Source organism: Lethenteron reissneri, chromosome 29 (assembly GCF_015708825.2).
Source record: "Lethenteron reissneri isolate LAM-NWPU_2019-01 chromosome 29, ASM1570882v1, whole genome shotgun sequence".
NCBI classification, from domain to species: Eukaryota; Metazoa; Chordata; class Hyperoartia; order Petromyzontiformes; family Petromyzontidae; genus Lethenteron; species Lethenteron reissneri.
Genome location: NC_083807.1, coordinates 14,142,396 through 14,156,244, shown reverse-complemented (window position 1 = coordinate 14,156,244; position 13,849 = coordinate 14,142,396). Strand labels below are relative to the sequence as shown.

The following is a 13,849-nucleotide window of genomic DNA, read 5'->3' as shown; positions in this document are numbered from 1 at the left end:
GGTGGTTCACAAATTGGTTAAAATGGATCCCATGGCTGCAAAAGTATAAGCCATTTTAAATGGGGACCCAATTACAGCTACCCCACTGATTTCTAATGACTCACTTACTTTGTTCTCAACAGGTGATTGAATATTATTAAATATATGGTTCTTTATATTAGAAAAGAGAGTATGAAACAATGGATATTGGTAGGGGACAGGTATAGACTTTAAAATTGAAATGTTTTCTCCATATTTTGTTCATTATTTTCGTGGGGACCACCTTGTGAACATTATATGTTCACAAGGTGGCCAAGCCAACTACAAAAATGATCATCTCTATAAATTATATTATAGTAAATTGGTTTCACACAAGTTAGTTCATCTGCACCACTGATAATACCTTCATTCCGCAGTGGATTGACAGTAGGTCATATATTATTCGTATTATGTCCATTTTATTTACCGAAATACCCAAAGAATATGAATTCCTGCAGTCACGAAAGCTTTAAGTCAAGATTGACTGTTTCTTGTCAAGAAAAAATAAATGCAAAATGCACGAGCTATTCCATGCAATTGTAATCTATTACAGGGTGCCAGAGATAATCATTAATAATGTAAGGGTGTAATATTACCTGTGACTGTGCATGGTTTTTAATGTATTGACATTGTCGAGGAACAAACAACTTGGAAGCTTTCCCTTAGCAAGTATATTATAATTATTTTAAATCATGATTCCTGCTGTGCTTTCAAATTAAGACCTAATCATACCACAGGGAAAAAAATACACGGCTATGTTTCATGAGTGACAGTCTTGACTATATTTTAATTGGATAAAGATCAAATAAAAACAATCTCAATGGTCTCCTCATTAATAAAAAGTTATATAAGGGGAGAGCAGTGGTGCAAGGGGAGAGCCGTGGTGCAAATTGTTAGCGCACTGCACTGTTGAGGCTGGAAACCTGAGTTTAATTCCTCAGTCTCAGCTCACGTTCGCAGGAAATAATTTCTGAACCGTTCCCAGATAGCGACTGCTTCGCCAAGCTACACTTGACCAGCACGGTGAAATACGCTCAGACAACCACAACGATCGACATGGCGTGGGGATGCCTTCATTCGGCAGTGGATTGACTGTAGGTCATATATTATTCGTATTATTATTGTTTAATTATAGGCGGGCTTTCTAAACATATAAAACCAGGATCCAAAACACATGCATTAATAGCGTTGCTTTCATAAAAACAGTCATTAACAATAACTGTCTTTCGCCATGTATTCTCCATGAGTATAAATAAACCTAAAATCAATCTTGATTTGAAGTTTTCGTGACTGCAGGAATCTATACTCTTTGTTTCTTTCGGTAAAGTCACGTAGGTATAAAAAAAAATCACGACGTTTCGATCGCAACACAAGCAATCGTCATCAGGTAGAAAGATACAGCCGTAGAACTGCTGAACAAGAAAGGGCTGCTGAGGTGGGTGTCACCCAAGGGTAAGTAGGCGGGGTCAGAGATGCACCAAAGGAGAATTGGCATGCTAATGCACACGAGCACAATGAGCATTATCAACAGTCGCTCTTCGTTCATCGCGCTCACAAACAGCTGCATCCCAGTTACAAAATAAATCACCTGCAACTTGCATCATAGAGACGTAAGGGGGTCACGATGAATGGGAATGTCGGGATTCAAGCATCAAGCACTTTGCCACAGAAGTGCTCAACTTGTCTCTGAGGATATGGTGCGTGAGAGGCAAGCGTTACATCTGGTTCTGTTCAGATCACAGAGCTGGATCAGAGCTGGCAACTAGAACGGCAGCTTCCGGGCTTAAAGTATAGGTGCATGTAGAATACGCGAGGAATTCAATGCGAGAGATTTGCAACTTGGAAGTTCACAATCGAGCAATGCAAGGCTGTAGGTAAGATGCATTTTTTGTCTGTGTGTAGAACTTCTTTTGCACCTTACGTAGCCAACCGTACTATTCGGGGGTGCAGGGGAAGGACAACAAACTAAACTAATAAACAAGGAGAGTGGTTGTTGGATAATCCATCTGAGCTGCGAGGCTATTCACACAAGAAGCTGCTGGATGATGTTTTCTTCATGGCCAGCAGCAGCAGCTATTATCGATCCACTGCTGTATGAAGCACATCCCCACGCAATTGTGATTACTACGACAGTCTCGACAAGTTCGGTGGTATTGCAATGCACCTTACTCCTGCACAGGGACTAATTTGATCACTTATGTTGGGGACTAATTTGATCACTTATGTTGGGGACTAATCTGATCACTCCAGGGACTAATTTGATCACTGATGTTGTTCACGTTACAAGGGCGGTGGGCGTGGGCCTAGAGGTCGCACGTTTGCCGTTTGCTGCAGAAGTTCGCGGTTTAAATCCAGTGGCCGTCGAGATTATTACTGCTGCTGCTGCGGGTGTGAAAGCCACAGCGGACGTCAACGGCCCACTGGGGTCATTCACAGGAGTAGGCCATTGTATGCCTGACGTCAGTGTAGTTACTCAAGGTACTGAATTGGGATTATACACAGCAACCATTGGCCCCCTCTTGGCAGACTGGTGCCACAGGTCACTCTTGCAAATTAGGCTAATCCTACGCTGTTAAGTTCTCAGACTCTCAGGGTTAAGTTCTTGACAGCTTAAAACTATGCATTGATATATTCCGTTTTCCACCAATCAACGTCCACCAAGTGCCAAGATAGAATAATGTTAATGCTGTGTTTGGCAAATATGTTGTATATGACTTTTGTGTTGCTCATGCTCATCTGTCATCCAACTTTTCAGCCTTTTTTGAAAAAGATACCTTTATAGGTCATCGGATTCCTAGAGTATAAATAAATATTTTCCGATTTTGTTTTGCAGACAACACTGACACAAATCCTGTACTACAACTCACGTGACAAGAGATGCAATGCAGATTGTGCTCGATGATAATTATTAGGCCCGTTTGCACTTTACTTGTATCCACTCATACAAGAGGTGCACAGACTCTCAGGGTAAGCGCTGTGATTCAGGCCGGCACAACGCATGAGTAGGAGTGCGACAAGCTCCTCTATTCCTTGGCACTTTGCCTCCCCAATGTCAATACAATCGTATTGTACCAGGTACGCTTTTACGGCTGAGTTCACCGAGAGTAAGCCCAGGCAGTGTTCACTGATGTTGTTATTATAGGTTCAGAAATCAGCTCCAAAGAATTGACACTGGAGCTCAATACGCTAAATATGACCACTTCGCTTGTGCGTGCGCAGAGACACAAAGACAAAGATCCCCCGTGTAGCCTTAACAGACTGTTGGGGCAAGTGCTATTAGGGAGCACCTATGAAGGTCGGCACGGCAGATGAGGGAGTAGGTGACCAGCGCCACGCCCGACCGCCTTTGTCTCCCCAGTGGCCATGTTTACACATCGCACCAGGTACTCATTTGAGGCTGAGTCGACCTAGGGGATGCCCAGAACAGGTTCAAATAATCGTCACTGGTGTTGGCCGTGAGCGTGAATCGAACTCGAGTCGCTGGGTTCGTAACGCAGCTCGCTAACCACTACACTACCGCTCCCCACAAGAGACACACACACACACAAAGAGTATCGATTTTTTTAGGCCCTCTGTTTAAACTGCAAGCAGATGCTCCGTTGAGGGAGTTGTGTATTTGATGGCTTTGCGGATAAGCTCACAGTGTGCCATGATGATGTGTTCACACAGCATTGTTAAGACTTCTACAAGAGACACTTGTGAGCATAAGAGACCTTTGCATATGCTTCACAAAAGCCGATTAAACAACGTAACAACGAGCAAACAAGATCAGGACACTCTGCCCTCTCTACCTCCTTGCAAGGGCTCGTGTGCCATGTAAATAGTGAACCTACTTGCATAAATGGTTATGCATTGATAATTAACAATGGCTCACGATCATTCCGTCACTTGTTTTCGGGTCGCTCCGTGAGCTGTCCGGCGACACGTCTGACATTTCGCTCCGCACGACGGGATCTTCTTCGGTACACAATTCGTTCATGGGAAGGAAGTAGCTGCCCAGCACGTGGAGTGAAGCGTCAGCCACTGTGCCGAACAGCACGTGACCGCGACCCAAAAGCACGCCGGAGAGAGCTTACCCAGCACGCCCATGGAGGCCTAAACGGAAGCGTTGCTCACCATGCTACCTGGCGGTCCCCTTTCTCCCTCTGGGCCAGGCAGACCTTGTTCGCCCTGCGCGTCACAGGTCACCGGGGAAAAGGGAAGACGAAAAGGGATTAATCTCAACGTAGGGTTCACTCATTTCCTTCCTGAACAAACCGATCGATGCAATCATTAAACATCTCCGTTGTGGAGAAAAACACATTTTTTTAAACCTATCACATGGGCATGCTTTCTTAAGACAATCCTTAGATGAATGTCACCAATCTTAATCATTCGTACTTAAACATCCCATATAGATTGTATCCTGACAATAATTTCATTTAGAATGTCACTATAATGGTCAAAGTGACATCAATTGTTTGCTTATCTTCAAGTGGCATACCATAGGCTTATAGAGCCACTGTAAAGGGGCAGATTCGCCATTTAGCCACAAGTAAACATATTCGACAATGGACTGATCAATCGTTACACAAGCAATATGGTATGGGTAGTGTGATGCTACCAGTGTTACTAGAGTGGGAATATTCTCTTTTAGCGCCAGTCAAATATAACCTGTGGACTGTAAGTCACATCTTAGTTCGTACATTTAATTTGGTCATTCTCTTCGTCGAGTTGACTATATGTACTAGTAAAACATGTCTTCTTCTTCTCCTCTAAGTCATCAATTGTTGGCGTGAGTGGCACGTTATTTTTCCTGCCATATATTGTCTGGTGAGAAAATAACTTAACTTTGTAAAACATAGTTGTGTGTCCATATATAGCCAACTACCATGTTTGGTCTTTCTCCGCGCAACATTGTTTTTAATAACATTACAAAATTAGCTTAGTAAGTAAGGCATCTTTACTCAAGACGAAATAATGTTGTCTTGTCACTCTTTCGTCTTTGGTTGACAGTTGTAGTCATCGTCAAGCTTTGATTTCCATTCACTCATAGTCATGGTTGACTGAAATAAAAACAAAAAGGCCTTTTTTATTTAAAAAAAAATAGGAGATGGCTAGGATTCAAAGACCGTGGGGAAAAGAAAGAGAGAGAGAGAGGGGACTTGGAAAGCGTGATCCCAATGATTGGGACGAATGCTCGGAAATGGAAGAATGTTGACCAAAACGAGAACCGGACGCTGCACCACCAGCACCACCACGGCGGCACTACTGGCGGTACCTTGTGCCCCAGCGTCCCCATTTGTCCTTGAGATCCGGACGGTCCCTGCAATCAGTGACGAGAGGCACCTCCGATTAGCGCGGTTGGCTACGTAACGGTGCTAAAATAGCTCGACGTACATAGGAGAGGCGCGTGCTTTCACCCCAGTCTCCTTCAAATTAGAGTCACTGCCACACCCGAAGCAACCGTCGAACAAGAGGATTTGTGAAGGATAAAGGCTCATTGCTCAGGGGGTGACAGTGAAAAGCAAAACCTGTCCAATTTGCAATTGGAAGTGTCAAGGAATGTATCATTAATGTCATTGCAGCAATTCGCCTTCCATATATACAAATACCATTTGTTTGTGTTTGGTAAACAACAATACAAACTGGAGGAGAGTTAACTCTTTTTATAACCTTTTAACTCATTAAGTTCCAGACTATAAAGTAATTCAATTCAATTACAAAAATGCTATGATTGTCAGGCATGTAGGAATTGCTGAAATACATTTAAAAAAAATCATAATATGTACTCCCTTTGTGTATGAATTCGCAATAATTATCTTGCACCTAAATAATTTTCCTACTGAATCCAAACCATATTAATGAGTTTTTTTTTTATCAAGCTGCAACAAATTTCCACTTAAAGCTGTTTTGGCACGATGAAGTCAAGATATTTTAAGTTGAGCAAGATGTCCTGCCATTTCTGATTGTAATGTATGAAACACGTCTACTATTAACACCATTAATATAATTGCAACTTTGTTCATTTGGCATACATGTGATTAATTTATGAATGCAATGTAACAAATACCAAAGGAAATACTGTTGTACATTTTTGTCCGTCCAAACATTTTGTCTCCTTATAAGCTGTAGTTCATACACACATGCACACACGTCACAAAAGCCTGTGTTGTGTGTTGTTGAAGCATGCCGAACAACTGGCATAGATAAACTCTGGCTTAGCGTAGGTGTTATTTTTCCATCATTCGTCATCTGTGGGGAGAAGCGCACATGTGCAAAACATACAATGCTCGTGGTGCATAAAAACAAGTTAGGACTTGGGAGCTGAAACTGCAACTGACCTGTCTACCAACACAGGCCAGTTCCGAACTTTATGGCCAATTGCTTTTGGAATTCATTAAACGTAAGCGAAGGTGGATTTTTGTTGTTGTTGTTTAACAATATGGTCAAGCATTTCATCCCATATGTTTTTGAATGCTTGAATAAGTTGTGTCGACAGCAACTGCATCTCACCCTCCTTTAACGGAATAGGATATTGAAACTGTCAAAAAAGTCGAATGGCCATGAAAAGCCATTTCCCGTAAAATAACAATAACACATATCTTAAGGCATGCACATTCATACTGCAACTACACAATGGCAATTACAGGGAAAAGGAGAGAGAGAGAGAAAAATATAATTTTCCACCATCTGAAACTATTGTTTTAAGTTGTTACGCATTACTTAAAACTGACACAAGTGTGTTTTTTGTAGCCGTTCGAAATATTGTATGATTAGTTAAAGCCATTCAATCGTAATCCGATGAAACAATAGTGTTAAACAACATCAACGGAGTCGTGCGTGAGAAAACGGTTGGTTAAACAATCCGAACGATTTTATTTAAAAAAACAAAAAACATGATACGTGCCGACTCTCTCCACGAATTCCTGCACATTGCAGCTTTTTGAGGGGACTCAGTTGTTGAATCTCAACGTGAGAGCACGCTGAGATTCCCTTAACGCAATTGCACTTTTCACTGGCTGCTCTTGCCTCTGGAATTTACCTCTGCAGCATTCGAGAACGCATTGGAACAATTATTCTCCAATTATTTCAGTTTCTAGCAGAACTATTACGTAAATATATATTCAACAAAAAAACACATAATTGACTCGGCACATGGGGCTTTTGTTGAGGAAAATTTAACTGCATCTGACAATAAATAAAACGTTTGTATATATTGTATACAATGTTACAGTTTGCTTGATGATATCGTAATGTATGGACATGGATGGGCAATGATAACGATCATTAAACAATATTAAACACCTACATACCGCATATTCTGTACCCTGCAGTTTAAGGTGTGTTTTTGCATCTGTGATAAATCATACACTGTATGCTTTTATACAATGACCAGTTTGTGTTAGCAAGAAATAAAGCCATTTGTCCAGCTGTGTGTGCATGTATGTGTGTGGAAATGTATTTAACAAATGCAAAGAAAACAATAGCTGAACGAGTGTATTGGTATGCACGAAACATTAGACAATATTAATAGTTTGTTTACTATGTGTGTGCATTCGTATGCATCTAGAGGGGGTCTCCAGAGCTCATGCAAGTGGAGAGCTCTTCTGCTAACACGATGGCAGGGTGGTAACATTTGTGCCTCACAAGAAGGCTCTGGATTCAATTCCCAACTCGGGTGTCGTTCTATGTGGCCATTTGTTCTTCCTCTGTTCTGCACGAGTTTTCTCTGGATTCTCTGAGTTCTTCACATGGCTAATAAAAAATACGATATAACCGGTGCACAAAAAAAAACTACATCCCAATGCTTAAAATGTTACTCAATTGGAATTGCACAGCAGTAACAACGCCCCCTCACAGGGGAAACCTGGTAAGAACCATCTTGGAAAAGCATCTTGAGACTCAGTGGGGATTTCCTGGGTAAACAGGAATCGTAATAAATAGTCACGAATTAGCAACCGCGAGGCTGCATCTATATCTATACTCATGTCAATGTGCATTTATATTAAAGAGGGGAGATATATTATCGTAAGACACAAACGAGTGCAAATGTTTGCATGTAAACCCAAGAATGCATATGCACATTACCATGACAATTATAACTATTAGCATTTATTCGTGTGGAATTATAGTATATGGACAAATTCAATATTTGTTTATAAATACCATGTACTGTATATTGCAGAAAGCTTCAGGTGCACAGACAATGGCTTTTCACATTGTGTTTCAAAATGCTTTCCTGAATTGAAGTGCACAGGATGCAATATCATTATGAAAATGTTTCCCTGTCAAAACCAGCAGTCAGCGACCTTTAAAGTCGGCTAAAAGCAAAATTAATAATGTTCTTGATTGGTGCCTGTCTGCTGAATGTCACCCATTTTTTGTTTTCATCACATTTCACTACTTGATTTAACCTTCATATTTTGACCTTAAAAGTATTCATTGTTCGGCTATGTTGTATACGAACCCCCAGTAGCCAGAAAAAGAGATAAGGCAGAAATGGCCCAGTGCTTTAGTGAGCAGTATACAATAGCATGGGGGTGTTTAGGCATCCGAGTATATGTCAACCCAGTACCCAAGTCTCAATAAGGGCAGTTGTACGGCACAGAGTTCAATATTCCAAGGTTGCCATATAAATCATCCGAGACATCCACTGCATTGCGGTAAGGCCGTCCATGCACCGCGTTTGCGCGGAGGTTTTATATTTTTGTTTGCTCACTGTTATGATTGTAGATTTAACAGAGCAGGAACCAGCGGCAATATGAAGCGAAATATGACCATGCGGGCGTACTGCAATGCACGGTCACAAGCACAGTTCAAAGGGAAGGTGGTTACCGTTCTCCCAGGCTCGCCTCTCATTCCAGGATACCCCGGCGTTCCCGCTTCTCCCTGTTTGACAACAAACAATATCCAAATTCACATTCAGGATTTTTGTCCTGTTTTTTTTTATATCGGCACTCGCCGCCACATGTCTGCGCGTGTATAACAATGGTAGGGCAGCGTTTGAATGTGGTTTTTTTCACTTTCGCTATCAAAATGCAAATTGTGCTTGTTTTATATCCACATCCTTTCATGTTTTTTTCCTTGTGAGCCCAGTTTGTAATTGAGAAGGACTGCATTTGCAGCATGCTGAAATAAATGTCATAACGCCTTTGTGAGCAATAAAACATTGGCAGAGCTTTCTATTCTCACGGAAATAGCATTGCATAAACAAATGTCACGAAATATAATACGCAGGCTATTTACATGGTAAATACAGCTCAGCGCTGAAAAACAAAAATGACGTTAACATTTATTCAGTTGTAGTTCTTTGCCAACCTTGTTATGTTGCACTTACAAATATTTTTGGGCTTCATGAAACACTTTGGAAACAGTATTTTTATTTAAGGTAATTTTTTTGCTTGAAGACTTCACGAGCGTGCTGGCGTGCAGACAGTTCCATGGAGACAGTTCAACCGATTTACATAGTCATTTATGACGTGAAAGTTTGCCAAGTAAAAAATATATATATATCTCTCAAAGTCTTAAAAAGATATATTTTTTTCTGACAAAAAATTAGAGCAGTTTCAATGTATCATCATCATAATCTGAAATATTTCAACGTAATTGTCCCACATTTTTTAAAGGGCTTTATAGATTTGCTTTGGGATATGCAGAATGGCTTTGGTGCCATTCGGTCAACTCCAGTTATTGGGTGCTGAATGATGAGTGGGTGTGCGGGTGTGTGTGTGTTGGGGGGTGGCGATTTGGCAGGGGGTAACGCTGACGTGCGTGTGCAGGCGCGATAAGTGATTAGTAGCCACAAATCAAAGTGGTCAGGTGGAGAAAAATAATTTGTTGGGGGGCGCGCGGAGGGTGGCTGCCCCAGTGAGAGATTGCACTCTCATAGGCCTCCCTTGCCGTGAGTCACCGCGGCGGCGGGATCGCGGTGGTACTGCACAAAGCACTTAAATTGCCGGCCCCCACAGAAGAACCTCCCGGTTTCAACCTCGACCACAGCAATGGCTGCGTCGCATCGAAAAGCATCCGCACGCGTGCAGCCATCTCAGTCGTGCAGTCCGTCCGCTGAGGACGATGACCTCTCTTGCATTGGGGGTCCGGTGATCCTTCGACATTTTGTCACGGTTGCTACCTTTGGTTCCTGTGAGTTCGAATGCGACTTAGCGAGACGGACGTTTGAACGACACGCGCATCCTTCCACTGAGATCACACACGCACAGTGGGCTGAGGGTAATTCCTGAGATCGATCTTCTATGGTCGACACAGTAACCACCACTTCTTCAAGATGCCGTCTCTCAAGTAGCTGAGTAGCTTGAGCCAAGCCTGCGGCGCCATTGCTGCCTGAACTGAGACTTTCCCGTGAATCTACAGAATTTGCACATCTTCTCAAATTTAAGTGAAGTTATATTCTTAAAACGCAAAGGCTGACCTCCTTTACTTATTTTTGTTATTATTGTTAGTTTTAGCAGAGTAAAGCAAATCCTGCTGAGTTGCCAGAAAAATATTGGCATAGAGCGATTGCAACCATCTACGACACGGAGAGAAAGTGTCCCACGGTGCCTGCTGCGCTCACCAATCTCAACCACGCCGGGCTCGATCACAAACCTCGGCATGGACAAAAACACATTCCTGCGGAGGGAGCTGGTAGGAACGTTGGGTTGCTCGGTCAATGGCCAGGGTCAATGGCCAGGGTCAACGGCGGCGTGGTGTATTCCGCAAATATGCCCGACTGTGAGGGTGGGCACAAGCCAGCGTGAGTAGGTTAAACGTTGAGTTTTATAAGGGCACCACGGGGTGACCAGCCCCTCCCCTCCCCACCCAGCCCCACCCCTCCCATCCCCCACCCAGCCCCACCCTCCCCACCCTTCCCACCCAGCCCCTCCCCACCCTACCCACCCAGCCCCTCCCCACCCTCCCCACCCAGCCCCACCCTCCCCACCCATCCGCTCCCTCCCCACCCAGCCCCTCCCCACCCTCCCCTCTCCACCCAGCCCCACCCCTCCCATTTTTGTATACACGACGGACGGACGGACACAATAATCCCCTGTGGACTGGTGTAACCAGGAGGTTCCTACCAGTATTAACGTTGCTGATCAACTCCACCGCCATGTGAAGCGTCACAAAGTGGGCTCACGAGGGGGGAATGGCGCACGACTGCCCAAATGCAAATGCCCCCCCCCCCGCCCGCACCCCGCCGCGTGCCTACAAAACGTCGCGTAAACGCGTAAGGTCGGCAATTTATACTTCAATATACTGTTTCTCCGACGTGAACTTGCGGTCGTTGACTCTGCGATCGCCCTCTGATGCAATGTGACGCTCCATTTAGTGCAGAAGCTAAGGGGGTTAATTGTTAAACTGAAGAAAATAAAATGATATATTTGCCCACGGCATCGTGTGGACTGCTGTTGTTTGGCATTCACGGAATGTGCTCGAGTAGCGGTGGTAGGAAATTGGTGCCACTGAAGTCCCATGCAGTCAACGCCAATTATTTTCACTCAACTGCTTCTCACTTGTGTAACCCCGAATGCAAACAACCTCCTCCTCTCACAGCATCAACCGCACGTGTGGGTCTGTGCACACAAAATGTGTTGACAATATAAATGACTGCCGTGTAGACGAGACGCGATGTGAGACTAATTAAATGCATGAGCTCGTTTCCTTTCCTCCTCCGACATCAGTGACAAAGAGCTTGATAGCTCATCGGATTCCTCCAGTATAAATATGCTGACTCTGAAATCTACGTATGGACAACGATATCAAATATATTATTCTCACAAAGTTATCAAAAGACTGGTAAACATGTTAAGCTGACGTTTCTGCTCATTGTTATTGCTCTAAAGAAGTTCCATTGCCCCGAGAATGCTTATTGTTTGTGTGACATTATAAAGTGGTGGGTTTCTTTCATTGTAACAGGTATTTTAATACTGAGTGTCTCGACCACAATTAACAGAGCCACTGAGCTGGTATTTGAAGCCACAAAACCAAATGCTGTTATTCTGTAAAGATTTCACGTCACTGAGAAATGCAGTCCACCAGAATGGGTCACTGCCCACGGTGGTCAATGTTGACACAGCGAGATACAATCGAGGGCCGGGGATAAGGTTCTATGAGCAATAGCAGCTCTGACGGCTCCTACTTTATCTTGACTATTTATACATCAGTCACCAGCAGATTACAACCAATCATGGCACGAGCTGCTTGGGCCCAGCAGCATTTTATCCGCAAGACAATAGTTTGATCTCGATGACACGGGTGACCTTCTTTTGCTCTCCATAAATCTTAACGTTGTCGTCAGGTGCCTGAAGTAATAACTTTGGGGAAAATAAAAATAATTATAATAAATGATAATCTCACCTTAAGTCCATTGAGGCCTGGTAAACCATTCCGTCCATCTTCTCCTGGGTAGCCCTAGCAAGAATTCAACAACGAGTTATTGCAATATAAACCTACAGAGCAAGATTGTCAGCAACAACAACAACACAACTCAGACCTTAGTCACCATACAGCAAATGTTAGAACACATTTAGATATATAAAACCATCCCAAGTTGTGTGCCCGAGATAGGTCTATGGCTCAGGATCCCCCATCTCATCTGATGGCAGTTTCCCCGCACCGCCTCTTGTCACTGCTATCTATTACACATTCAACGGTGTTTATCGCTGGCCGCTTGGCATTTGTGGGACGTATGGGTCCTGCGCGCAGCAACTGCAATTCATGGAGAGAGAAAAAAAATCCTTAACACCACGCTCAATCCTCGGAATCTTGATCCATATCGAGAAAAGGAGAGGCGAGGTGGCACCCCCATTGCCTTCCTCAGCAATGTTTTTTTGTTTAAGTGATACCATTACTGGCTGCAATACAACGTCATATAGTATAATAAAAGAGAAATTTGAGAATATGTGTGTCTGTTCAAAATGTTTAGCGTACCTCCCGACATGCAACAAACTTGAAATTTGCCATGTGGGTACTTTCCAGACTGTACACCATGCAAAACATATTAAAATACACTTGTGTTTTTTTTGGGGGGGGGATCTCAATAATGCATATTTTTTGCACGGCAAGTGAGCTGTGACGTCACATCTGTCATATCACCCGCGCATGCGGAAGCGTAACGCAGTGTGCCTGCTGACGTCACGCATCCCCCCCACCAACCCTCCGCGGGCAAAGTGCCATACAAATGTGTTGCAGGTCTAAGGCGTTCTTAGCGCAGCATTGCTGCTTTATTATTTCAGTCGTTTAGTGCCGTACGCACCCTGAAAGTTGTGTGTGTCTGCAGCAAGCGCGAGTATGTGTACCTATGGACGCGCGCGTGTTTGTGTGTGGGGGGAGCGGTGGTGTAGTGGTTAGCGCGCTGCGCTACGAACCCGACGACCCGAGTTCGATTCCCGCTCACGGCCTCCCCTAGGTCGACTTAGCCTCAAACGAGTAACTGGTGTGGTGTGTGAACATCGCCACTGGGGAGACAAAGGTGGCTGGGCGTGGTGAATCCAAGTCCCGGGCGAAGCCGGGTAGTAAAGCTGGTATAGTATATGCGGAACATGTAAAGGCCATGCCACCTGCGTCACTAACAAGCTCATTTGATGTGCTGTAGACGAAATGGGCCAGTATACGATATGCCATACTTGCACTTTTCAGAACACCAAATATAAATACTGGCACTTTTCACAAGGGTTCCTAATCATATGCTGCGATGTATCTACAGAGGGGACAAGGCATTTAGCATGGGCTGAAAGCTGCTTGCGGGGAATTCACTAATGTAATCCAGTTTCATAGGAGATGGCTTGTAAAACACCATGCAGGTGTCATCTTTGACATCCAGAACTATAAGTGTTCTCAGTGGACGTGGCAT

General features: G+C 43.7%; 1 protein-coding gene across 1 annotated transcript in view; it reads right to left on the bottom strand.

The window, feature by feature from the left end:
* LOC133349281 (collagen alpha-1(XXI) chain-like) overlaps positions 1-13,849 on the bottom strand; it is a 105,226-nt gene that overhangs the window by 46,049 nt on the left and 45,328 nt on the right. The window contains exons 16-19 of the mRNA XM_061562651.1: positions 12,355-12,408; positions 8,836-8,889; positions 5,279-5,323; positions 4,135-4,188 (exon numbers count right to left, since the gene is read on the bottom strand). Coding sequence (XP_061418635.1) covers positions 4,135-4,188; positions 5,279-5,323; positions 8,836-8,889; positions 12,355-12,408 — 207 coding nt within the window. The remainder of the gene's footprint in view (positions 1-4,134; positions 4,189-5,278; positions 5,324-8,835; positions 8,890-12,354; positions 12,409-13,849) is intronic.